The sequence below is a fragment of the Diplodia corticola genome (assembly GCF_001883845.1).
Source record: "Diplodia corticola strain CBS 112549 chromosome Unknown scaffold8, whole genome shotgun sequence".
NCBI classification, from domain to species: domain Eukaryota; kingdom Fungi; phylum Ascomycota; class Dothideomycetes; order Botryosphaeriales; family Botryosphaeriaceae; genus Diplodia; species Diplodia corticola.
This window is the reverse complement of record NW_017971487.1, coordinates 755,537-780,178: the sequence shown is the minus strand read 5'-3', so window position 1 is coordinate 780,178 and position 24,642 is coordinate 755,537. Positions and strand designations below refer to the sequence as shown.

General features: G+C 56.2%; 14 protein-coding genes across 14 annotated transcripts; 8 read left to right on the top strand and 6 right to left on the bottom strand.

Moving 5' to 3' along the window:
* Positions 1–1,491: 1,491 nt before the first annotated feature.
* Positions 1,492–1,909, bottom strand: BKCO1_8000254 (histone h4; the record flags this gene model as incomplete). Its single annotated transcript, XM_020279363.1, has 3 exons — positions 1,492–1,655; positions 1,705–1,842; positions 1,900–1,909. The coding sequence occupies 3 exons, from the start codon at positions 1,907–1,909 to the stop codon at positions 1,492–1,494; spliced, it is 312 nt and encodes a 103-aa protein (XP_020133434.1).
* Positions 1,910–2,443: 534 nt separating this feature from the next.
* Positions 2,444–3,042, top strand: BKCO1_8000253 (histone 3; the record flags this gene model as incomplete). The annotated part of the gene is made up of 3 exons (XM_020279362.1): positions 2,444–2,468; positions 2,601–2,936; positions 2,993–3,042. The coding sequence occupies 3 exons, from the start codon at positions 2,444–2,446 to the stop codon at positions 3,040–3,042; spliced, it is 411 nt and encodes a 136-aa protein (XP_020133270.1).
* Positions 3,043–3,434: 392 nt separating this feature from the next.
* BKCO1_8000252 (integral membrane mpv17 pmp22) lies at positions 3,435–4,381 on the bottom strand (the record flags this gene model as incomplete). The annotated part of the gene is made up of 4 exons (XM_020279361.1): positions 3,435–3,562; positions 3,616–3,681; positions 3,936–4,074; positions 4,124–4,381. The coding sequence occupies 4 exons, from the start codon at positions 4,379–4,381 to the stop codon at positions 3,435–3,437; spliced, it is 591 nt and encodes a 196-aa protein (XP_020133431.1).
* Positions 4,382–4,832: 451 nt separating this feature from the next.
* BKCO1_8000251 (exonuclease v) lies at positions 4,833–6,377 on the top strand (the record flags this gene model as incomplete). Its single annotated transcript, XM_020279360.1, has 2 exons — positions 4,833–5,097; positions 5,152–6,377. 2 exons carry the CDS (start codon positions 4,833–4,835, stop codon positions 6,375–6,377), a joined length of 1,491 nt encoding a protein of 496 aa, XP_020133433.1.
* Positions 6,378–6,813: 436 nt separating this feature from the next.
* BKCO1_8000250 (uncharacterized protein) lies at positions 6,814–7,467 on the bottom strand (the record flags this gene model as incomplete). The annotated part of the gene is made up of 1 exon (XM_020279359.1): positions 6,814–7,467. One exon carries the CDS (start codon positions 7,465–7,467, stop codon positions 6,814–6,816), a length of 654 nt encoding a protein of 217 aa, XP_020133432.1.
* Positions 7,468–9,245: 1,778 nt separating this feature from the next.
* BKCO1_8000249 (uncharacterized protein) lies at positions 9,246–9,678 on the top strand (the record flags this gene model as incomplete). The annotated part of the gene is made up of 2 exons (XM_020279357.1): positions 9,246–9,260; positions 9,319–9,678. 2 exons carry the CDS (start codon positions 9,246–9,248, stop codon positions 9,676–9,678), a joined length of 375 nt encoding a protein of 124 aa, XP_020133311.1.
* Positions 9,679–9,964: 286 nt separating this feature from the next.
* Positions 9,965–11,036, bottom strand: BKCO1_8000248 (tho complex subunit 7 mft1p; the record flags this gene model as incomplete). Its single annotated transcript, XM_020279356.1, has 2 exons — positions 9,965–10,941; positions 10,994–11,036. 2 exons carry the CDS (start codon positions 11,034–11,036, stop codon positions 9,965–9,967), a joined length of 1,020 nt encoding a protein of 339 aa, XP_020133312.1.
* A 402-nt stretch (positions 11,037–11,438) lies between these two features.
* BKCO1_8000247 (rna polymerase ii transcription factor siii subunit a) lies at positions 11,439–12,383 on the top strand (the record flags this gene model as incomplete). The annotated part of the gene is made up of 1 exon (XM_020279355.1): positions 11,439–12,383. The coding sequence occupies one exon, from the start codon at positions 11,439–11,441 to the stop codon at positions 12,381–12,383; it is 945 nt and encodes a 314-aa protein (XP_020133304.1).
* Positions 12,384–12,822: 439 nt separating this feature from the next.
* On the bottom strand, positions 12,823–13,223 carry BKCO1_8000246 (ubiquitin-like protein 1; the record flags this gene model as incomplete). Its single annotated transcript, XM_020279354.1, has 4 exons — positions 12,823–12,910; positions 12,970–13,052; positions 13,111–13,165; positions 13,213–13,223. 4 exons carry the CDS (start codon positions 13,221–13,223, stop codon positions 12,823–12,825), a joined length of 237 nt encoding a protein of 78 aa, XP_020133305.1.
* Positions 13,224–14,900: 1,677 nt separating this feature from the next.
* BKCO1_8000245 (cytochrome b561) lies at positions 14,901–15,747 on the top strand (the record flags this gene model as incomplete). Its single annotated transcript, XM_020279353.1, has 3 exons — positions 14,901–15,074; positions 15,131–15,193; positions 15,250–15,747. 3 exons carry the CDS (start codon positions 14,901–14,903, stop codon positions 15,745–15,747), a joined length of 735 nt encoding a protein of 244 aa, XP_020133302.1.
* A 636-nt stretch (positions 15,748–16,383) lies between these two features.
* On the bottom strand, positions 16,384–17,552 carry BKCO1_8000244 (transcriptional regulator; the record flags this gene model as incomplete). Its single annotated transcript, XM_020279352.1, has 2 exons — positions 16,384–17,268; positions 17,325–17,552. The coding sequence occupies 2 exons, from the start codon at positions 17,550–17,552 to the stop codon at positions 16,384–16,386; spliced, it is 1,113 nt and encodes a 370-aa protein (XP_020133303.1).
* A 775-nt stretch (positions 17,553–18,327) lies between these two features.
* On the top strand, positions 18,328–20,098 carry BKCO1_8000243 (uncharacterized protein; the record flags this gene model as incomplete). The annotated part of the gene is made up of 5 exons (XM_020279351.1): positions 18,328–18,634; positions 18,690–19,062; positions 19,123–19,493; positions 19,547–19,886; positions 19,942–20,098. The coding sequence occupies 5 exons, from the start codon at positions 18,328–18,330 to the stop codon at positions 20,096–20,098; spliced, it is 1,548 nt and encodes a 515-aa protein (XP_020133308.1).
* Positions 20,099–20,640: 542 nt separating this feature from the next.
* BKCO1_8000242 (ribosomal protein s17) lies at positions 20,641–21,357 on the top strand (the record flags this gene model as incomplete). Its single annotated transcript, XM_020279350.1, has 2 exons — positions 20,641–20,760; positions 20,824–21,357. The coding sequence occupies 2 exons, from the start codon at positions 20,641–20,643 to the stop codon at positions 21,355–21,357; spliced, it is 654 nt and encodes a 217-aa protein (XP_020133309.1).
* A 618-nt stretch (positions 21,358–21,975) lies between these two features.
* On the top strand, positions 21,976–24,548 carry BKCO1_8000241 (vacuolar import and degradation protein; the record flags this gene model as incomplete). Its single annotated transcript, XM_020279349.1, has 3 exons — positions 21,976–21,994; positions 22,093–23,672; positions 23,727–24,548. The coding sequence occupies 3 exons, from the start codon at positions 21,976–21,978 to the stop codon at positions 24,546–24,548; spliced, it is 2,421 nt and encodes an 806-aa protein (XP_020133306.1).
* Positions 24,549–24,642: the final 94 nt, after the last annotated feature.

Genomic DNA, 24,642 nt, shown 5'->3' with positions numbered 1-24,642 from the left:
TTAGGAAATAATTTTACTAAAATACTTTATTTATATTCTAACTTTTTTTTAAAGAAATAAAGCTATTAAGAAATATACCATTTTAAAAAAATATTTATTAAAATATTTAATTTTACTAGTCTTAAGATTTTTAAAAAAATTATAAAGTTTTATTTTTAAAAAATTAAGTATAGCTATTTTTAGTTTTTTTTATTTAAATACTAGATATTTTAGTAATTTACTAAATAAATAGTTTAGTATAAAGTTAATAATAAAAAGCGTTAAATAAATATCTAAAATAATTAGATTAAGTAGCTATATATTTTAGTAGGCGAAACGTAAAATAAAAATAAATAAATAAAACTATACTCTTAAGTAGTTTTTTTCTTATCTCCGCTCTACTATTCTAAATTAGAAGTAAAATAAAATAAAATAATTACTTCTCTTATTAATATAATAGTTTTTAAGAAAGAATAGCTAAAGAATTAAATTAATAAATAAAAAGTTATCTCTTCCGGTCTATAGATTTAAGGCTACCTCTAAGGCTACCTCTAAGTATCTTATCGTAGCTTATCTATTAGCTAAAAAACTTAATACTATCGAATATCTCTTAATCGGGACTAAGAATAGTAAGAACTAAGCCCGATTAAGTAAGCGCTAAGCTACTCGAAGGTGGCCTCGGAGGTAGCCTCGAATTTATAGGCCGGAAGAGATATAATTCTTATAAAAGAAGACTCTACGAGAGGACTTCTATTTATAGATAAATTATATAACGTTACGTAACGTTACGCGAGTTACTAGAGTAACTTATAGGGCGGATCGTAATATTAGAGTATATAATCTTTCTAATATAATCTTACGATTGTGCTATAATAAAGCCAAACTCTAGAGGCAGTAAATACTTACTAGTACACGAAGGGATTCGCTGAATCACTCGCTTCCCCTTAAGGCCGTCCGTACTAGTAGCCATAACGTGTCTGACGGTGTAATGGGTTTGACGGTGTAATGGGTTAGCCAACGAGATTCTGTGACGGCACTCGTGGAATTCTTCGGTCGTCAACAAGAGGCGACTCAATGTAGCCTCATAACTGGATAACCCATTAGACCATCAAACCCGTTACACCGTCGAACACGTTAGCGATAGGGCTCTACCCGCTGCTTTTTTCAAACAAGCTGAGAATTTGCTGCGGATAACGTAGCTCCGATGCACCGCCCAAAAACTGCTAAACAACTCTAATTTCAGACTTACTAGTAAACGACACATGATAACACATATTAAATCAACACATCAATAGAGCTAAACGGTAACTGAAACTCGCAAGGATTGTTCGATTATATGGTATCATTCCTTGATTCAATGTAACTTGCTTGACCCTCCGTCGAACTCCATATGCCGTATGATACAACAAAGCCCATAACCCAGCCAGACCCATCCGGCAAAAAAGGCTTCATATCGTGCCTAGCCAGGCCGATGTAGAAGATTCGTGAAAACATGGAAAAAAGAGAAGTCGCTTAACCACCGAAACCGTAGAGGGTGCGGCCTTGCCTCTTGAGGGCGTAGACAACATCGAGCGAGGTAACGGTCTTGCGCTTGGCGTGCTCGGTGTAGGTGACGGCGTCACGGATGACACCCTCAAGGAAGGTCTTCAAAACACCGCGGGTCTCCTCGTAGATCACTAAGGAGTGTAAGCAGAGGCTCAACAACAGACAAGAGGCGACACATACTGGCAGAGATACGCTTGACACCACCACGACGAGCGAGACGGCGGATAGCGGGCTTGGTGATACCCTGGATGTTGTCGCGCAAGATCTTCCTGTGACGCTTGGCACCGCCCTTGCCAAGGCCCTTGCCACCCTTGCCACCTGAAGAAGGTCAGTACGGAAGCCGTTGGGAGTGCAGCGGGGAGAGTGGAGACGCACGGCCAGTCATGATTGAGATTGAGTGAGTGGGTTCGAAAGTGTGGGGTTGAAGTGAGCGTGGAGACGCGAGTGGTGGTTGGTCGAATGTGGTCGAGGCAAAGGGGATGAGCGGCGCTATGCGCATTTATCAAATGCGGCGGAACAACGCGTTGGCGCGCTCATCAACATCAACATGGGCGGGCGGGCAGGTGCAGGGGCCAGCGGAGCCGCGGGCGCGGGCGTCATCGCTCGCTAAGGTGATCTTGCAGCGGGCCCTGTTCCGGCTTAGCGCGATTTTTGTATTTTCAGCCAATCGCGGTTGCGCCAGCAATCGCTCTGAATCCAGCACTTGGTAAGGCCGTTCAAAGCGCGCTAAAATCGGCAGCGGAAACAGTCAGGGCGCCGCTGCCTGATCATCCGCCGCCCGCCCGCCTTCCATATAAGCGCCTCTCCCACTCCCGCTCCTCCAACTCCTAACAACACTCATCGGCGACTCCACCCGTCATCGACAACTCCACATCTCCATCCACACAGCCCATCGCAACACCGCGCATCGACCGCAACGATGGCCCGCACCAAGCAAACTGCCCGTAAGTGCCCCCACACCCCCCATCGTCGGCGTGCCGTTGTTGCACGCGTGTCGGTCGCGTTTCGCCCGGTCGCGCACTGCAACAACATCGCCACCTCACCTCACATTACACGTCGCTGACTCATCAGCATAGGCAAGTCCACTGGTGGCAAGGCGCCCCGCAAGGCTCTCGCCTCCAAGGCCGCCCGCAAGTCGGCCCCCTCTACCGGTGGTGTCAAGAAGCCCCACCGCTACAAGCCCGGCACGGTCGCTCTTCGTGAGATCCGTCGCTACCAGAAGTCGACTGAGCTCCTGATCCGCAAGCTCCCGTTCCAGCGCCTGGTCCGTGAGATTGCCCAGGACTTCAAGTCGGATCTCCGCTTCCAGTCGTCGGCCATTGGTGCTCTCCAGGAGTCTGTTGAGGCTTACCTCGTCTCCCTCTTCGAGGACACGAACCTGTGCGCCATCCACGCCAAGCGTGTCACTATCCGTAAGCTGCCTTGTTCATCCTCACTCTCACGTTCGGCTGCTAACATGTCGTTGCAGAGTCCAAGGACATCCAGCTGGCCCGCCGTCTTCGTGGCGAGCGCTCTTAGAGAGCTTATTTCTTCGCGTCACTCCCAGATACCACAAGTCGATGGCTAGTTCCATTCGACGGGGACAGTGATTGCTCTCTGGTTTTGCGGACGGATGCCTGGCGTTATAGGAAATGCTTTTCAAATCAAATGGATGATGGGCTGGGGTTTCTGGCTTTTTCAGTGGAGCATGGGATGGTAGCCCACAGCGATGCTTGTACATTAATACCACGGGCATTGAGATGATCTCATGAAAGTCTTCAAGACATCGATTCTTGCCATCAGTTCCCTCGATGAAAGTGATTTCTGCGCGCAACCCTGAAAACAACGGACGCCATGCCTCAACTGTGGGCTCGCGCCTACTTCTTTATACCGTCGTGTCTATTATTTACATATACATCTATGCCCGGACGTTAAGCAAGCTCAGGCTGCGGAAGACGTAAGCGCTGGTCTCGCTGCTTTTCATGATCGGCCTTTTCCTGGGCCGCGGCCCGTTGGTTGAGGAGGGTCAGCCAACTCTGCCAACCGATTGCGATGAAGCCTTGAATGGGTTAGTCATATGTGTGGCAACTACTGGGGAAGCGTCGTTCTTACCTGCAAATATGCTTCGAAACTGTGGTGGAATGAAGGTGAAGCTGAAGGCAGTAACGGCAGGCCAGACTGGCTCTTGGTCAGCATCACAGTTCTAACCGAGCGTGGGGTGGAGGGGAGGGGGGCCCAACGTTTGCATGAGTTCACCCATGAAATGGGGACGGCGATTTTGATCCTCTCGACAAGTTCTTCAAAAGTTGCGCCGCTCAACAAAGAATGCATGGAGAAGAAATAAGTGTTGAAGAGCGGGGTGAACACCAGCTGATTCACAACTATTTTGGTGGCCAGACTCAGCAGCTTCGAGCTGTAATTAAAAGACTGACCCAGGAACATGAACCACCGATAATTGGGAATGGACGTAAGACTGCCGATGAAAACGGAACGTAGCGCTCTAGTCGGCGAGTATGAGTCTTCCTCAGAAGCAGAAATCATCTGGGCAGAGAGATCGCCAAAGAACCATATCTGCAGCGACGGGTCAGCGTGGCGTTTCGGCTGAGGGTGGGGAGCGTACCGTGATGGTGCTTAGCAACTGAACGACATAGGGACGGCGGGCCTGTGCTCGACTGTAGGCACGGAAGGGCCTTCCCACGGGTTCAAGCCACACCCACGACGGTCCTTGAATGGTTATGGTCTTTGGCTCCCGTTCAGGAGGCTCCTCCAGAGACTTGGTCTTTGTACATTTGCGTCGGATGCCTGCAGGACGGCCTGCGGCACGCGGGAACAGGGAGCCGCGCCGGAGGAGCACACGGACAGACGCTGTGGGAGTCATGGTCTTGGGCATGTAAAACCAGACGGCATTTTCGGGGTGAAGATTGAGGTATTTCAGCCCGGCGGCGGCGATCAGCGGGCGCGGGTGGACCACGGCGGGAACGTGAGCTTACGAAAAAGATTTGAGCCCCTCTGGAACCCGTCACGGACGCTACATTCTGGCTGTGGCTTTCGAGCTTTTAATGTCTGGACGGATCTGTACGCGTCTCCGCCCCAAATCCACGCTCGCCTGTTGGATTCAGCTCCGTACACAATTGTTTTGAACCCCGCTGTGGTACGTGCCGGCCTTGAGGCCGAGGCCGAAGCCGCGGAGCCGAGACTCAGGGAGTGCCGCACCCATCCATAGCGTCACAAGGCGCCTGCCTCCGGCCGGGACGGACGCGGTCGCGTCGAGGCGCACAGGTCGCGCGTCTATGACGCCGCCACCAACATGACTCTGACCATGGCCAACAATGGCCACCCGTGCATCGCCGCTTGCGAGTCCGGCCAGCGAATCCGACTATGGCAGCGACTTGGATAGCGAGGTGGTGCTTCAAGCCCTCTCTGAACTGGAATCCGCGCCCGTAGCGTCCTTGGCCTTGGAAAGCATCCGTGATGATGCGCTTCACGCTGCCGCCGTCCGCCTTCCAGTCCTGCTTTCATCCGACCCAGGCGGGAAGTCGCCGCCTCTGTCGCCGAAACATATCGAGATCGGCTACAGCCCGGGCCCAGGGGATGGTAAGAAGCGCCTCAACTTCGCTGCGCAAACGCTGACGTGCTGACAGCGCCTAGATGCCCGGAAGGAAGACCTTGCGGAGCCTTCTCTCGTGGAGCCAAAGCCAAATCGCCACACCGCTCTCGATGAGAGGTCTCCGCTGGAGCGCTTTCGAACCTCGCCCAAGAAGCCGCTTTCCGTTACCGACATGGTTTCTCCAGCGTGGTGCGAGCTGCAATACTGGTACACGCTGACGAAGCATGGCCGGAAGAGACGGACTTCTGCCATGAAGCAAGGCTCCAAAGTCCACAAACAGCTCGAGGATCAGGTGCACAGAAAGGTTGAAGTCGCGGTAAAGTCAAGAGAGGATGCCTGGGGCCTAAAGATCTGGAACATCATCCAGGGTTTGCGAATTTTGAGACAGACGGGCCAAACGCGCGAGCTCGAGGTGTGGGGAGTCATTGACGGCCAAGTCATAAATGGCATCATCGACGAACTATCCTACAGGTGCTCGGATGAAGCGCTAGAGGAGCTTGCTCTTGCTCGACTCAATAGGCTAAAGAGCCAGCCAGCCAGCCAGACGTCCATCCCGCAGTTTTTCCAGGCCCAAGGTGCAGTCGATCTTGAACCGAAAAGCTGGACTGACGAAGCGCACCAGCAGAGGAAGGTCTGGATAACCGATGTCAAGACCCGAGGCAGCAAGACTCTTCCGCAAGGCTCATTGATGAGACCCACAACCATGCAGTTGATGATGTATCGAAAGCTTCTAGCAGAGCTGGCAGCCAACCTGGTTGATGCAGAAACCATATTCAAGCGATACCGGCTTCGGTCAAGCGAAAACTTCACCGATGCATTTGTGGCGGAAATGGCTGGCCTGGACTCCAATTCTCAAGACGATCATGACGCCCTCTTGAGCAGCCAGGGGGGCGCCGTTTCGCAGTTGTTGGCTCACAACTCGCTCTTAAAGCTTTGGGGCTTGATGATCGAGGAGTTTCACAGGACAATTCCAGGGCCTGGCGCTATTGGCCAGGTTCTTCGGGCTGAATTTCGCCACCAGCAAACCGGTGACATCCTCGGATCAAAGACACTTGTATACGATGAGAGCACGCTGGACATCTATCTCGGAGAGGAGATGAGGTGGTGGCGTGGCGAGCGGAAAGCGAAAGGCGTTGATATCGAAGAAGCCTTCAAGTGTCGCACCTGCGAATTTGCAGAAGAGTGCGGATGGCGGAAAGACAAGGTAGAAGAAGCTACAGACAACCACCGCAAGAAAAGGGCAGTCAGGTCGAAATCGGCGGTCTGAGAGGAGCGTGCATTCAGGCAAGGAAAGGCTGTCGCTGAACAGCTAGACCGTTGCACTTTAGAGGGTTGTTATGCTTGCAATTGCAGGATCGTAACGGCAACAGTTTAGTTCTCTGCCAGAATAGCATGCGCCAATACCTCAGTCTCAAGTGTGTTCCCATCATCACCAATGTGCAACCGCTCTGGCTGCTCAGTCTCAGGTCTCTGTTCCTGCGATAATTAATTTGGCATAAGAAATTGCACCGGCCATGGTATTTTAGGCGCTTTGAAACACCCAGGAAGAAATTGATCGAAGTAGAGCAAAGAAGCGCGGCACATCAACCTTAAATGCGTAGGTGTTGCAGCGGGTTTCGATTTATAGATCAGTAGGGTGGTCTCCTGTTCACCGTTTCAGCGAATCTTCAGCCGGTTACCCATGAGACGTGTTGCCGCGGCGGCTAATTTCCGTTGGCGAACACCATGGGGTCGACTGACCTGTATCCACCCGAGTCGCGCCTGCTCCGATGGCGCCTGGGCGGGCTGTGCTCCTCAATGACCTCCACAATGTCGTCGCCATCGACTCTTCGCTCAGCGCTGATGCGCTCCTCGACCAGCACAGAGCGACTGCGCGGGCGCGGCTGCGGGGGCGGAGGTGGAGGCCCGCTTGTGCGGCGCTCTTCGACAATGATGTGCGGGTGTGGACGCGGACTCCTGCTGATTTCTCGTATCTCATGCTCATGCCTGGAGGTGCGGCGGCTGCGGCGGGAGCGAGGGGAGCGAGGAGGGCGTTCGCGCACAACAACCTCCTCTTCGCCGGCGATGGCGTTGCGGCTCCCGAGGTTGGCAACAGTGAGAAGCAGCCAGGCGATGAGTAAGAAGCCGGCGACGGAGCCCAAGACGATGCCAACGACGGCTCCTGGGGCAGGCCCAGAATTGAGACCCTGATACGAGAGGGGAATGTAGCCGCCGCTCGAATCGTAGGCCTGGCGCGTGATGAGATGGCTGTACGAGTTGGCGGGAAGCGGATCACTGGTGGGAATAGAGCGCGACTCGAAGGCGGCGGCGTCGAGTGTGACTCCGTTGGGAGCTTGGGCGTGTGGTATCGCTGGCATCGTTGCGCATGCAGGCGTCCTCTGCTATCGCGGGTCCTTGGAAGGCGTGGAGTCCGGACTTTCGACGCAGAGGATGCAAGCGGTATCGCACGGATTGGCGAAGGCAGCAGCGGCGGGCGGAGGAAGCAAGTGCCGGCGCTGCAGTGACGCAATGCCTGGTGGCTGGGAGCTGCGAAAAGCGTGGCTGTAGCAGCATCCCACCATCCTGTTTCGTCCGGCTCAAGCAGGCTTGGGTACGCGGTAACAATAGAGCAGTATCTGGACCCACGTGGATTGCAACAACATGCGCCCTCTGTGCCCCACAAAGGACACCGCGTTTTCCCTACGCGCACAGTTGCAGTAGAAACCTAGACGTAGACGCGAGTTCTCAGACCGTACAAATGTGTCCAGACATTGCCATGTAAGTTTTGAGGGAGACAGGTGCAGGTGGGCTCAACTCTTGCAACCCGCCACAGTGGGTTGAAAGCTGCACCTACGATCTTCCTTCCCGCCTCCGGATCGGCCCCGTCTCCGCAGGAACAGCACTGACCTCTGGCGTCGCCGATCCTGCCCTACCCTCCGCCACGGTGCTGTGGTCTTTCCTGACCCACTCGCAGCATTCTCTACGCATGACTTCCTACATGAAGCTTCGTTCTCCAGGCAAGTTTTGATCTCTCGCCGTTCTGCTTGGGAGCCCGCGCCCCACAAGCAAGCTGTCTCCCAAGCAAGCTGTCTCCCAAGCGTCCGTGCATAGCAGTAGCATCAGAAAGCCAATGGAAAGCAAGTGCACAGATGCCTCCAAAGGCAGTTTTGGAGCACTCTGCATGTAGAGAGCAGACGCAGCCCAGGCGCGACACGGAGGGAACCGTCCACGGATGAGAACGGCAGGGCCCGTGCCTTCGAGTTGGCTGAGAAGTTGGACCAGGTTCAATCTATCTCTGTTTGCTCGTTCGAGGAGCGACCGCCGAAGGTGGCGGCATCCTCGCGGAGTCGAGAACGGCTGGTGGATGCACAACAGCAGTAGTACTCGAATGATTATTAGCAAAACCTCTTTGCGATTGCGGGGACGTGTCGACACGGGCGTTGTAGCAGCGGTACTCTAACTTCCGCAGTGGCGTGGGGCTACGGGCCAGGGTAGAAGTACAAGCCACGGGTCCAAAGTCAGGGGGTGTTCGTCTGGAGGATTGAGGAGGTGGCACGAGAGGAGATGATGGCTATGAACTGCCGGCGCCCGCTAAGGCCACAATGGCCGCGCTGGCTTGGCACGCGTCTAGGTGCTTGGCCCCGCACCGCCAGCCCGAGAGGCAACCCAGCAATAATAATGTTGTGAGCGCCCGTCTGTGGACAGCGAGACGAACAGCGGCCGGCTGGCCCTGCACATGTCGCGCGGAACCACGGCTCGTCGCTGGGCTTGGCGGAGAGATGGCACCACGGCGCATGCGGAGCAGCCGGGCCCAAGAGCTGCTTGACCGCAAGCGGCTAGTGGCACGCGCATTCCATGTCCGCTCCGCCGCAATGCCGAGAGATTGTAACACTCCCCCCAACTTGCGACACATTAGGTCGCCGCTGGCCACTTCTCCCTGTGCTATCTTTCTTGACGCTCTTTGCTACTCTTACCTGCCTCTGATCGTTGTTCTCCTCCTGGTGTCGCCGCCGCTACTTCCCGCTTCTATCGCAGCCTTAGCAACGACTGAGCTCTCTGGCATTCTCGGCTCCACCACATCCGTAGCAGCGCCTCGCATCCCGGTCACAACTCTGGACCTATCTTTTCTGCAGCACACCGTTAATACAGAGCCGCAATGTCGCAAAAATTTGTGCGCAATCTCGCATCCCCCTTTGTCTGGCAAGAGCATTATTGTTGATTGTGAACAGGACACTCCGCCCCCTGGCTATCCGCAGCAGCCGCCGCCAGCTGCTTATGGTCCGCCTCCACCCTCCGACTACTCAACACCCCCGCCTCAGGGAGCTTATGGTTCGCCGGCCCCCCAGGGATATTATGGAGCACCTCCGCCTCAAGGATACTATCCTCCCGATCAGCAGCAGATGTACGGCCCGCCGCCGGGCCAGATGCAGTACCAGCAAGGATACCCGCCCCAGCAAGGATACCCGCCCCAACAAGGATACCCGCCCCAAACAGTGTACGTGGAGGAGAAGAAGAGCGGATCTGATGGCATTTTCACCGGACTATTAGCGGGTCTGGCTTGTTGCTGCTGCTTGGATTGTTTGTTCTAGACCAGGAGGGAACGACATGAACGCCCAAATGAACAGTTTGGCTGCGAGTATGACGCGACGGTGGACTTGGAGTTGGCGAAATCACTACTACGTTTCGGCCGGCGCGCCGGAGTCGATGATCCTAAACATTTCTTTCAACAAACTAATTGGACGAGAGGTTGGAATCCTTTTGATAACCTGTAATGTCATTGCTGCAGCCGAACAGAGATTCCCGGCCTCCTATTACGCCAGCTGCTCCAAACTCCGGACGCCATTGAATGCTATCTGTGTGTCTGGAACGCGAACCCTAAGAGACATCCATCTTTTCACCTGGCGTGTTTTCTTCCGCTTCGCCCTCTTCCATTTCGCTCTCATTCCCAACTTCTCCAGACTCAGTCATGTCGGCGTCTCGCTCTCTGCTGCCGTTTTGGCTGTCGTCATCCCTCCTGGCGGGGCTGGCGGCACCTCCAAAGCTGGCAGCCGGGCTTGGGGCTGAAAGTAAGCCCTTCTGAACGGCAAGTTGGCTTGTTTGGGCGGGATTTGGCGTTTGTCCCCCGACATCTGGCCGCGGAGTGCCGACAGCACTTGTCTCCCCCTTCGCGCTGCTGCCCTCAGCTCCTTCGTCCAGACCTTCTTCACCTCCCTCCATACCCTCCTTGCGCTCGGCCTCTTCTTTTTCGTCCCGGATGAGTCGGAGCATCTGGCGGCCTTCCTCAACAATCCTGCCAAATTGCTCTCTCCTCTCCGCCCACGTCTGGGCGTAGACCCTGCTCTCTTGCTCCAGCTCGGCGATCTCAGACTCCAACTTGTGAAGCTGCGTGGTTTGGTCTTCGCGCGGACGCAACATGCGGTTGCTCGTTATACGCTCGGCCAACTCGTCGTACGTTTTTCTGCGGGCCAAGGTCGCACGTGCCGCGTCCAACTGGAGCCGGAGCGACGCAGTGCTGCCACGAATTGCGGCGGCTGTTGCCTCGATCTTGGCCTTCTCCGCAGCATAGCGCTTTCTCTCAGCTTCATTGCTGTTGCGCAGCAGCTGTATGCGGACAATGCTGTCGGCTAGAGCGCCAAAGTCGAGAAGCATGTCGGTGCGCCAAGCCTCGCGCTCGGCGGCCTGGCTCGCGCGGGCGGCGTCGTAGTCCTCATCGGCCGAAGTAGCATCTGGCGGAGGAGTCGGTAAGGCGGCAGGAGGGGCGTAAACGGGCGAGTCGGGCGTGAGGAGACGTTTGGTTATGCGCTGGAAGGGCCGCTCTTCGATGCGCAGCAGTCGCGATTTGTGGATTTGATCTGCGTGGTGTCAGAAGCTGTCAATGGCGCGGCGGGAGCGTGGCACACATACCCTCGTTGCCCTGGTCGAGCAGGCCATAATCTTGCGACGACATGGTGGAAGTACCTGGGTAAGAGTGGATGGAAGCTGCAGTCGCGCAGGTCTGCAGCCGCCCGGAAGAACGTCGGCAGGCGGCCGCCCATTATTTAAAGACGTCAGGCTGGGAGCAGTGGTCACCCGCCTCCTTTGACCTCCCGTCCTGCCTGCTTGGCCGTCAAAGGTCTTGTGCCCGCGCTGTCCACCTTCTGCTGCAGCCCTCTGACACGCGCTTCTTAAAACTCACTCTGACCCGCCAGGTTGCAACGTTGCCCTTCCGCGCCCGCACGCGGCTTCCATATGGAGCTTGCTGCCGCACTCGGCCGCGAACTCCGCCTGCGCCACAGAGCTACGACCCTTTGAACCTTTGCTTCCACCAGACTCGAGTACCCTCCCGACGGATCCCACCCCGGCAGCCATCATGCCCGCCCCCTCCTTGCTGGAAATGGTCAAGCGGCGCTTGCAGCGCAGCGTGGACCTCGTCGTTGACGTTGGCGACATCCCGTTCCATGTGCTGGAATCCGTCTTAAAGAAAATTGAGAACCCCAAGCAGCTCCGCGACATCGAGGCCAGCAGCCCACACATTGCCGAGGACACAGGGCCGTTGTGGCTCAACTTTATCAAACGCGACATACAGAATTGGGAGCAGAAGCCACACAGGCCGCGGAACCCCACCATGTGGTGCAAGGTCTACTACAAGCTCCGGCGCGAGCAGGAGGAGGAGATAGTTCAGCAGCAAGATGCCTTAAAGGCTGCTCTGGCCAAGACGGAACAAGAGCGCAAAAAGAACACCAGCACCCTACTCAACCGCGCTTTCGACCCCGTCCAGCATCGCCGCACACATGCAACATCGGGCCCGTCAGTGATGAAGGATCCGCGCAACTATACTTACATGCCTGGAGGGCCGAAGAAGAAGCTTACTGGTCGCGGCATCATCGCTCAGATTCAGCATAAGGCTCAGGCCAGCTTGACGGCCAAGAAAAATACCTCATTGATGAATGTGCCGACCCATCTCCTCAGCAGCCGAACCAAAACGATGGCCGCTCCAAAGAGCATGGTGGCGGAGAAGAGCAGGGCACCGCAGCCCATTGATCGGGGGAAGCAAGCGCCGTCTAGGAGTTCCCTGCCGGCACGTCCAGCACCTACGCCCGGCGACTCGATCCGAAGGCAGAGGGAAGAGGCGGAAGCGAGACTGAGGGCGCTAACGACTGGGACTGCTCCTCCTACCTCAACGAGGAAGACAGAAGGGACGAATGGTAACGGGGGAATGAGAGCTCCAGCGAGCGCTCCAGCAGCCGGAAGTGTTGCGCGACCCTTGAAACGGAAGGCGGAGATCAACTGTCTGATGCCACCGAAGAAAAAGTAGGAATTTTGCGCTTGGAATTTTCATTTCGGACAAGCATGGTGTTGGGGGAATCTCAATCATTCAAGGGCCAATGATGGCATGGCGAACTACTTTGGCGCAATGGGAAGGGATACCCCAATTTCGAAGGATTAGAGTGGCGTTTACAGAATTTCCAGGATAGAGTAGAGATAGAACAAATGTCATGGACGTTGTTCGGTTAGACCAAGATCGGAGAGAGAGTAGACCTGCCATGTTTTGTGGCGATTCTCTATCTAAATATATGGATTGCGCTCACTGTCCGTGATCGTGCATGACTGGAACATGACCTAGTTCGAAGGTCGCCCTTGGCGCGAGTCGGAGCCGATGCAGAGCCTGCACCGAAAGATTCCTGGTAGCGTCGTCTTCCTCCAAGAGCTCATGTGGTCCATCCTAGGCTTTTTATCGCCAACAAGACAGGGCTTCATGCGGCGCCGCCGCGCAGGGCAAGGACAAGGTGGAGAGTGGCGCCGCCCTCAAGGTTGTACTCAGCAGCCGTTTTATCGTCGCTCCTGCACCGAACAGGGACCGTTAGCCGCGAAGAGGTGGGCATGTGGGCGAAGTCACGCACATTTGCTTGCCGCCGAAGATCAGACGCTGCTGGACCGGGGGTATGCCCTCCTTCTCTTCAACACGCTCCTTTATGCGCGAGACCTGGGAGAGCAGCAGCATCAGCGGGGCATCGCACTCGGTAGGTATGTCACGGCGGTACCTTGTAGTCGGGCTCGATGTCGAGCTCGATTTCCTTGCCGGTCAGCGTGCGCACCCTGTTGGCGCGGTTAGCCAGCGTAGTGGGGGCGGGGCAGCGACCTACTTGATCTGCATGGTGCTGGCGATGTCGAGAGGTGTCTGTGTGCTATAGGCGAGGACGAGCGGGCGCGTGCAGCGGGCGCGACAGCAGGGAGTCCGGGTGTGGTGGCAGGTGTTGCGGCAGGAGAGGCGGCGGATGTTTGAATGGTTGTTTGAGCGCAGACAGGCTGCCACTGCGGCGCGCACGTCAGGTTGTCCGAGCGTCAATGCCTGGCGGGGCGCCTCCGCTCGCTCTCCGCTTAGCCATTCGCCCGCCACCTCCGCCGACCATCCACTGCACCTCCGCTGCCTCTGGCTTGCGCGCCTTTCTGCTGTAACCGAATCGCAGCCCACCTGCTGCCCGCCGCCATGCTTCATGCCGTTCAACCCAAACGGCCTCACGGAGGGAAAATGTATCCAGCGCGCATCGAGAGCCATGTGCAACCAAGCGTGGCTATCCATAGCCATTGTGGCCTAATCTCGAGCTGTATGCTCGCGATCACCCTCTCATAGCTTCCCGACGCTTTTCCCTCGAGCTACACAAGGCTTACGTCTTGCTATCCTTTCCCCGCTGCCAGGTAAGCACCGGATGGCCCAGTGAGACTACAGGCACCCTAAGAGCGGTATTCGCTTCATGGATCGACCGTCCAGCACGCGACTCTGCCACACCATTCATCATGCTGCATAGCGCGACACGGTTGTTTGCGTTCATTCATTACTTCTCCGACAGGCGTCGTCTCACCCTTGACCGCACCATTGCGGTTGACGGCTCACACGTTAGATGTAAGGGAGGAGGGTTTGTTCGTTCCCCAATGCCAGTCAATAAGTATTCTTGTCAACTCCACCTCCTACTGGCTCTTTGTCTTCCTTGTTCATGCCAAGAGGTATTTGGCCCTGGATTACTATCATAGTGCGTGGACGTTGAGCGCGTATGTAAACGAATTTGCCTCCTAGATGACAATAACGTGGTGCGTCTTCGCCCGCGTATGACCTGCCCTACAAGTAGGGTTATTCTATCCAAAATGCCGCCGTTTGTCTTGGGATGTTCGAGCTGGATGAGGCGGCACAAACCTCTGATCCTGTTACCAGCTGGCTTTGGCTGATGGTCGAGAAGGATGTTGCTGGACTTGGCCCGGCTGATGAGAAAGAACATTTGGAGGACGAGCTGACATAACCAACAGCGGCACCACCTAGTTCCCGTCGGTCGCGAGGATAGAGCAGCTACGATGTCGTCGCGCCATTGCAGGCCTAAATTCAGAATTCATAAGTCAAGTATGCCCATGGATGCAACCACCATATTTGCTTGCCTCGTCCTGTAAATAGACTGGAGTGGGGTGATAGGTAGAGCGTTCCGGGAGAGCTGAGCAAGGTGGCAGGAAAGAAGAAATGGTTCAGCTGGTCGGTTGATGAGGGGGCTCCGAAGCCTTTGCGTTGGCCGGGCCTCCCGGCACTCGGGAACCCACTAGCCCCCACTGCGCGCTGCGAGCAGCCGTCCAATGGGCAGCAGCGTGACACGAAGCCTTTGTAATACGACGCCGTGAGTGGGCTGGCGGCTAGAGCTGTCGGGAGCTTGGGCCCGGCTGGCATGTCGTCAACACGTCTCTCCCGGGCGCCATCTCCACCCCGCCTTTGCAGCGTATAATAATTCGCCGCTCCCGCCGCACTGCTGGGCCTGAGAATCCCGCCGTCTTCCCAAAATCGTCGTCTCAAACAATGGCCTCCGCCACTGGCATCCCCGAGCAGCATCCAGACCCCGTCAGCAACGGCCACGGCGAACAGGAACCGTTGCTTGGCCGTCCTGGCGATGCCTCGCAGAAGGAGGGCAAGCCACTCGCCTGGAATCTGGTCCTTGGCACCGGTGTTATCGCACAAGCCGGAATCTGGATCGTAAGCCGCCCCAGCCCGCTGCCGCTGCTCTGCTCTAAGCCTGCTCACTCTTCCAGCTCACTGCCATTGTGTGGGCTGGCATCCTGTCCCACGACGTGATACTGTTCTCCGCTCATCCGGTAACTAATTGCCCTCGCCACTTCCACATCCGGCCCGCACGCTAATCACGGCTTAGCTGCTCAACTCTGCTGGGTTGCTGCTCATCACTCAAGCCGCCCTTATCTTGCAGCCAACACACACGCCGGACCAGAAGCGTCGCGGAACTTATGTTCATGCTGTCTTGAATCACGTCGGCGTCCTCGCACTGCTCGCTGGCCTCATCGTCATTGAGGTGAACAAAGAGCGCGGCGGCCTGGATCATTTCGAGTCCCCACATGCCATCCTCGGTATCATTACCTACATCTTCCTGGTGTTGCAGGTCATCGTTGGCTTCACCCAGTTCTTCACGCCTGAAGTCTACCGGGGTGTTGACAGGGCAAAGAAGATCTACAAGTACCACCGGTTCTTTGGGTACGTGACCTTTGTGCTCACACTCGTGACCATCGCGGCTGCGACCAGGACTACCTTCAACGTCAACGTCTTGCACATCAAAACTTGGGCTGTCATTGTTGCATCTCTTATTGTTCTTGCCGGTATTGTTCCTAGGATCAAGAGACAGAAACTCGGGCTGTAAAGCCAGTCTTGCTTCCTGAACCCCCTGGTCGAGGCAATTGGAGAGCTCACGTGCTTCGAGAGACCATAGATTAGCTGCGATACCGGCCGTGGGCTCGACCTTGGTCATTAAACCGGCACTATGATGGAGGTCCATATTATTTAATCAAGTGTTTGACAAGTCATTCTTCTCTGGGCGCTTATACATTCGTCCTATCGATGCTGATGTGGCCCGACCTTCTGGCCAGAATGAACAACTAATGAAATTTCCGTGCTCTCTGACGATAGTTGTGTGAACCGCCCGCGGCACGCACAACTATGACGGACTTCATGTGGCTGTCATTACAATCAACCGCTCCTAGATGTCTGGCTTGTTGGAGTGAATGGCGCTTTTGCAAGGTATGATAAGAGCTAATGCATCCCCCTAGCCAAATAACTTCGACGTGCGCTATCACGCCCCGTATTCGTGCTTCGCCTGCTCATCCTCTGATTTTGCACCGAGTTCCCCTCCCCATGTTTGCTGCTGGATGTGCAGTATTCTATTAGGGGAATGGGTTTGATATAATCGGGAGAGCTACTGTCGGTAACATATCCCCGCAGACCCTTGTTTTGTTTTATTAAAAAAAAAGGACAGAGCTGAGGATTTCATTTGAAAGACTCATTGGGACTCTTCATCGCCACTTTCGATGAGGCCTTCTAAGTCTTTAAGGCCTTTGGCAAGCCTTCTTTTGGGCCGGGCACCAATTTCTTCTTCCGACTCCGACTGGCCCCAACGCTTTGCACCTTCCTGGACGGCCTCAAGATCAGCAGCTAACTCTCTACGTTCTTTGATCTGGCGCGCCTTCTCGACCGAGTAGCGTCCCTCCATGCCGGCATCTTTCAGCAGATCCTTCAAGTGACTGATCTTGGCCTTGGGTGTCTCAAAAGGCTTCAGTTCTTTCCCCCAGAGCTTGCGAATGCCACATTTGATTAACCAACCCTGTAGCCGCTTGATTTCGGCTTCCTGTGGGTCGACGTCTTTGTCGTTGGATTTGCTCTTGTTGTTGGCGGGCTTGGAGGCTTTGGTAGAAGCTCCCTTCTTCTGTTGCTTTTTCTTGGGGGGCTCATCTAACAGAACAGACATGTCACTGTCGGAATCAGGTTTCGCGTCCCTAGCCGGACTGGTCGACATGTCCTGGCCTTTTGAGTCACCGTTGCCAACGTGGGCTGACATGGACCGAGGGCTCCCTTCGTCACCTGATGATGGGCGCGGCTCTAGGGCGGTACCGCCTTCATCTTCGGAATCATCTTGAACCACGCGGGGCTTCTTGACATTCCTCTTCGTGGGCGGCTGTGGAGACTTGGATGCGTCGCTATGCAGAGCCTCGTCGTCGGACGAGGAGGAGTTTTTCTGGCGCTTCCGCGCCGTGGGCTTGGTGGCAGGAGCAGCCTTCTTGATCGAAGACTGGGGCTTTTGGGGGCGGGCGGCGGGCCTGGGGGCTTTCGCCCGTGGCACCTCAGGCTCCGCAGGCGCGGCGTCGCCGCCCTCGCGTTCCTGCACGCTCTGCACGGCAAGGTCAGGGCGTGAGCGGGGCGGGGCGATGAGGAGGATTTACATACGACTTGATCGGTGATGACATTCTCGCTGCGGACCTTCCAGGCTCGATCGGTTCTGAAGAAGCTGTCGGGCAGGTCGAGCTGGTGCTCGACGGACTTGCGCACGCGCCTGAGGGTCAGGTTTTCATGGTCGCCGGAAAGCCAGAGGTCGCGAACGGCGTTGCGCAGGGCATGTTCAATCTTGGCATCGGGCGCAACAGCCGTGACGGGCTCAGCGTCGCTGTCTGACATGGCCGGGGTGGACCGCGGGAGCTGCGACGCGTGCGCCTGGAAAGGCAGAGGCAGTGCGGAGACGGACGGGCCTCAGATAAGATTGTCCGATGCGGTTTAGCGCAACGTGTGCAGGTCCAAGGCACGGCGCGCGCGGATGCTGGTGGAGGTGCAGCGAGGATGGCATTTGCTAAGTTGCGCATCCGCCGATGGCCCCGGCCGCCAGGCACTGCCGTGCTGCTCCTCGCCGCGGCGAACCTACCAAGCGCCGCCGGCTGCGTCATCGTCCGCGCCCGGTGCAACCGCCGTCCCGTCGCCCAGTGGCCGCGCTGCGAGGGCCTTGCCTGTTGCTGCTGAAAATAAAAGTGGGCGCGGGCCTCGGGCTTGTGCGCCGCGCAGACGTCAACCAGCATCACACCGCGTTGTTGCCTCTTCAGGTTTCCCAGTCAGCGCGCGCCGAACCCGTGTGCCCGCTCTGCCCTGGCTGCGGCCGTTTTTATCATCATCCCGCCTCCCGCTTCAGGCCCCAAGCCCAAGCTTCCCCAGACAGTTGACGTGCGTGGAAGTTGCGAGAAAGCGAGAAAAGCTGCCGCGAGAACCACCGTGACGCTTGGTCTCGCCGCCCCAAGCTCCAGACCCGCGCGCCCAGCCAAATATCACTCTGACGACACCCGCCTGCCCCCGACAACAACTCCGTCCCGACACCTACTGGATCCTGCCGCCCGCCCACCAGCGCCGCCACCTTCCTTCGAGCAACCCCGTTATCTTCCACTTGCGCGCATACCGCACCACCGCTATGCCGTCGGCCACCGAAGAGCCCAGGTCGGACAACGGCCGCCTGCTGCTCGTCTCCAACCGCCTGCCCATCACCATCAAGCGCTCTGACGAGGGCAAATATGACTTCTCCATGTCGTCGGGCGGTCTAGTCAGTGGTCTCAGCGGCCTGTCCAAGTCTACTACCTTCCAATGGTACGGATGGCCGGGCCTCGAGGTCCCCGAGAACGAGATCCCCACACTCAAGCAGCGGCTGAAGGAGGAATACAATGCTGTTCCGGTCATGCTGGACGATGATCTAGCCGACAGGCATTACAATGGCTTCTCGAGTGAGTCCTCTTCGCCCCTCTGTTTCCCCGCCCAGACGTTGACCCCGCCGACCAGATTCCATTCTTTGGCCCCTCTTCCACTACCACCCGGGCGAGATCACGTTCGACGAGTCAGCGTGGAACGCGTACACGGAAGCCAACCGCCTCTTCGCCAAGGCCATCGCCGCAGACGTTCAGGATAACGACCTTGTCTGGGTCCATGACTATCACCTCATGCTCCTGCCTGCCATGCTCCGCGAGGAGATCGGCAAGACAAAAAAGAACGTCAAACTTGGCTTCTTCCTGCACACACCGTTCCCCAGCAGCGAGATCTACCGCATCCTGCCCGTTCGCAACGAGATCCTGCTTGGCGTCTTGCACTGTGACTTGATTGGCTTCCACACCTATGATTACGCCCGCCATTTCCTTAGCAGTTGCTCGAGGATACTGTAAGTTTACACTCAAAGGTAGGATCAAACAAACCGCCATGCTGATCAGCTGGGTTTTAGGGGCTTGGCCACGACCCCCAACGGAGTCGAGTTTCAGGGCAAGGTCGTTACTGTCGGTGCCTTCCCGATCGGCATTGACCCTGAGAAGTTCGAAGAGGGCCTCAAGAAGCCCAAAGTTCAGGAGCGTATTGCCACTCTGGAGCGAAAGTTCCAAGGCGTGAAGTTGATTGTGGGCGTGGACCGCCTGGACTACATCAAGGGCGTCCCTCAAAAGCTACACGCCCTTGAAGTGTTCTTGACCGAGCATCCCGAGTGGATCGGGAAGGTAGTGTTGGTTCAGGTCGCCGTTCCTAGCCGTCAGGACGTCGAAGAGTATCAGAACCTGCGAGCGGTTGTCAATGAGCTGGTCGGACGAATCAATGGCAAATTCGGTGAGTAGGGCCGTCCCCCTACGGTAAATGGAGATGATTTACTGACAACGCAGGCACCATCGAGTTCATGCCTATCCACTTCATGCACAAGTCGGTGTCATTCGACGAGCTCATCGCGCTGTACGCAGTGTCCGATGTGTGCCTAGTCTCGTCGACCCGCGATGGCATGAACTTGGTATCTTATGAGTACATTGCTACCCAACAAAAGCGCCATGGCGTCATGATCCTCTCGGAGTTTGCCGGTGCCGCCCAGAGTTTGAACGGTAGCATCATTGTGAATCCGTGGAACACCGAGGAACTCGCAGACGCCATCCACGATGCAGTGACGATGGGCGCGGAGCAGCGTGCGCTCAACTACCAAAAGCTCGCTAAATACGTCAACAAATACACCAGGTAAGTCACGGTCTGGTAAGGACGACCAAGCGGCACAACTGACAGGGGTACACAGTGCTTGGTGGGGTCAGTCGTTCGTCAGCGAGCTCACCAGGATCTCTGAGCAAGCTGAGAAGAAGTTGAATGTGCGCCGAGGTTCTCTACTTGACAATGTCCCTGGCAACAGCGAGGATGTGACGGCCAAATCGGAGACCGTCCACGCTGCATCTTGAGAGCTGCTGACGGCATGAATGCGCAACCGGTTGAGTATGCATAAGGGCGTATGGATAGAAAATGTGGCACGATTGCATGAAGTTTGCACAGCACAATATGGGTTTTTGGAGGACATCCCCTCTCATGGTATAGTGCCTGGTGCAGGCACTGGCGTCAAGTTGTGTTATACGGTAATTAGACCATGCGAGCGGGGTTTCTTTTGCACGCTGCACGAAATTGGGCGAATATCGGAGTGCTGGATAATGGGCACATGCCGTTGTGCCGGTTTAATTCGAGCCCGTGAGCATCGAATCGACGTGCGGTTCGGAAATGCCAGCGGAGCGCACGGCCCCATTGCCAGCGCCCGGCCCGCGGTCTGATGTCGAAAAGTGCATCCGCAGTCTCGCGCTGCCCCATCACTCTAACCGCTTTCTCCACGAACATCTCGCAACCGCGCCAATTGCTGCCGGACATCAATAGCGATCGTAGCCACGCATGCGCTCTGCTCTACAGATACGGCTACCATCTCCATTTCCACCGGGCCGGTGCTGCAGCCTCCACGATGCCGACGCCAGGGAACCCATATCGCCAATTCACAGGCGTGGTCGTGTCGGCCGGCAAGATGATGAAGACGGTGAGGGTGCGCATACCTGGTCAGAAGTGGGACAAGCTCATCCGTAAGGTCGGTCACATTCGCGCCTCTTCCCTCGGGGTTCGACGCGTGCATACTAACACTCGACTGTAGGATTTCCCTGCACCCTATCACGTCCTTGTTTCAGACCCTACCGAGTCAGTCAGAGAAGGAGACGTCGTCACGCTGCGAAACGGATGGAGGACATCGAAACATGTCCACCACGTCGTCACGAGCATCGTGGCTCCGTTTGGGCCAGAAATTAGCAAACGGCCACCCATACCAACCGAGGAAGAGCGTCAGCAGCAACTTCTGCACACACGGCTGGAGAAGGACCTCAGGAAAGCAGCATTGGGCAGACAGGCCTCTATCCAACACATCCGGCAGATCGCTCAAGATGACGGTTGGGTGCAGGAGCTGCCGCAGCGTCTCGCGGACGCTTGGAAGCAAGCCAAGGAGGCCGGCATCGTCAGGACAAGCGAAAAGCAGGAGCAGATGCCTCCGATCAACGTTCTAGCACAACAGAACGTGGCCGCGGCTGCCGAATACACGGAAAAGGGCCTTGAGAACGAGGAGCAGGCGGAACAAGCTCAAAAGGCAGGCGAGTCCATGGCCGAGGACGTTATAAGGGGCGGCAAGACCATCTAGAAGGAAGACAAGAGCAGGGTATATGGTCGGGAGAGTGTATTACTACGAACTGGATGGAGACGGCGTTGAAGTGGAACCACGCGCATGGCAAGGATATATATGTCTTTCTCAGTGGTGTAGTAAGGAGTACAATGAAACTGGTCGGAAGACGCGGTAAGGGTTCATAGGCGAAGTGTAAACGGTAGCAAATACGACACAGCAAGTCAACGTTCTAAATGAAGCAGAGCGTGGCAATAATGCAAATCACAGCCGAGAAATGGTCCCACTGCTGTATAAAGCAATCTGCGGCAATCTGCGTGTACCTGCAGGGAGCACGATTGCGACTCTGTCCCGTGCTTCCGGCGGCCTGGATGCTGCCGTGTCTCGTTGATTTTCCACAACAAAGAAATAGCGTGTCTAGATTGTGGCGATGGTATGGGGCGGGTGGTGACTGCCGCGCAGGTTTCCCCAGTAACGTTAAGCGAAGAAGGGAATGATGGCTTTGGGCCAGCAAGCAGGACACCACTTTCTGCGCACGCTGCAGCCTGCGCGTCATACGGGGCTTTGACCCGTGCCTTCGTCTTCAGCACAAAGCACAAAGCACCTCCGCATCTTCGCCGCCCACGCTGCGCCGCCGACATGTTCATGCTACGGAATGGTATGCACGCCCGCACCTGCGCTGCCCCACCGCACCCCTCCTTCACCTGGGCAACCGAGTTTGCGTTGCGATCGCCTGCTAACCCTCTTTGGCCACAGTCAGCAAGTACCTCTTCGGCGACAGCTCCAAGGAATCCATCGTCGAAGTCCCCCAGGGTCAGCTCTATCTCGTGCGCCCGTTGTCCGTCAAGGGCTACTCTGAGCTCATTTTCAAGGACGCCGCCGCCTCCATCCGCCGCACCGGCCAAGACTTCCAGTACCAGCTTGTCATCCAGCGCGCATACGAGGAGGGCGAGCGCGAGTTGCTCGGCGAGGACGAGGAAGAAGACGGCGCTACCGAGGGTTTGGGTGCGGAGAAAGACGAGCGCACCTTCCTGCTCGACGAGGCTCTGCGCTTCCGAACCGACGTGAGGCAGACCGGCGAGAAGGTATTCGCCTGGAAGGATCTCAGCGGCGACGAGGGCGACCTTTGGGAATTTGTTTGCGACAGCTCTGTCCAGCCTCCGACTGTCGCTACATTCGAGGTTGTTGCCGTCCAGTGCCAGTACGAGAGAAAGTACCGAAGGAGCCATCAACAAGCTACTGAGCAGGACCTTCAACAATTCTCCTTTGAACAAGAAGCCATTCCAGACGCAAGCCCGGTGTCCAGCCCAAGGATACGCTCCCCTCTTGCGTCACCCGACATTGCGAGGTCCAGCTTCAGCCTCGATCCGCCAACTACCATCGACACCATGGTTTCCAAGCCCGCTCCGCAGGTGGAAACCCCGCCCAAGGTCCCAAAGGCCACCGCTGCCCCTGCCGCCCGCGCGCAACCCGATAGTCGCGAGGTGCTCGCAAACGAGACGGCTGAACTGCACTTGTTCGATTTCGAATCCGGTGCTTTCGTCCTCCAGGACCCCGGCGTGAAAGCTAGTGTTTCCGATATTGGCGACTGGAAGTACTGGCTGCAAATCAGCGGCGAAGGAAAGGAGTGGCTCGGCCAGCCCGTCGTGCCAGATATCAACCCGGTCTTCAATTTCGAATATCTCTCGTTTATTTTCAATCACTACACAGAAGACGGATCTGCCTACTCATGGCTCCTTCGTTTCAAGGACCAGGAAACGGAGGAGAGGTTCCAGGGAGGCCTCATGCAGGCTCTGTGGGAACACCTGAACGAGACCAAATGGCACAAGGCCAAGACTGACGACCGCGACTATGTCATGGAAGCCTTCCAGGACTTGACGATGGAAGATGATGATGGAAAGGCCGAAGAAGATGAAGATGAACAGCAGTCGGACGAGGAGGAGGAAGACCGTACCAGGCGCAGTGAGCATTACGACTCGGATGAAGAGCAGGATGACGTGGTTACCAGGGACAGTGACGGCAACGTGAACTCCCAACTTGCTGTTGGCTACAGACATGACAGGTCATTCGTTGTGCGCGGCTCAAAGATTGGCGTGTTCAAGCACACGGATGACAACCAGCTGGAATTCACCACCAACATCTCAAAGGTTGAAACCCCCAAGGGCAAGCTCTTCAGCCCGAAGAAAGTTATGCTCCACATGGAGGACCGGGACATGATCTTGCAGAATCCTCACGATCCCAATTCGCTCTACCGCATGGATCTCGAGCGCGGTCAGATTGTAGACGAGTGGAAAGTGCACGAAGACATTCCCGTTGACATTTTCGCGCCGGAGAAGGTAAGCTACGGTGTCTTGCGCCAACGCTGGATCTCAGGGGCTGACTAGGGACAGAAATATTCCCAGATGACAGGAGAGCAAACCCTCCTGGGCCTGTCGCACAATGCGCTGTACCGCATCGATCCTCGCCTATCGGGCGACAAGCTGGTCGACTCGGACCTGAAGCAGTACACGATCAAGAACGACTTCTCCGCCGCAGCCACTACTGAAAAGGGCTACATTGCTGTTGCATCCAACAAGGGCGACATCCGGATGTTTGACCGGCTCGGCATCAATGCGAAGACGGCTTTACCGGCCATTGGTGATCCCATCATTGGCGTTGACGTTTCTGCTGATGGTCGTTGGATACTTGCGACGACGCGCACATATCTACTCCTGATCGATGCGCTCCAAAAGGAGGGCAAGAACGAGGGGAAGCTTGGATTTGAAAAGGCATTCCCCAAGGACTCGAAGCCACAGCCGCGCCGGCTTGCGCTGACGCCCAGCCACGTGGCGCAATTCCAACACGAAACCAAGGCGCCCATCTCGTTCACGCCGGCTCAGTTCAACACAGGCATGGACAGCACCGAGACCACGATTGTGTCAGCCACGGGGCCATTCGTGGTGACGTGGAGCATGAAGAAGGTGCTGGCGGGCCGCAAGGACCCATACAGCATCAAGCGCTACGCGGAGGAGGTCAAGGCGGACAACTTCCGATACGGGTCGGACAAGAACCTCATCGTGGCGCTTCCAAACGAGGTCAACATGGTGGCCAAGCGGGCACTCCGACGGCCCACGCGCGAGAGCATCGCCATGCCCTCACGCGTCGGCACGCCCCGGAAGGGCGGCAGAGGGAGCTATCTCTCGCGCAACGACATTGTCAACAGCCCGTACTAGGATGCTGGAGGGGATGGCGGGGAGGGGCAGGCGCGGGTCTGCCGCCATCTTAGGGTTTGGCCTTTCTTTCTCTCCTAGATTGTGTCCCTAGCGA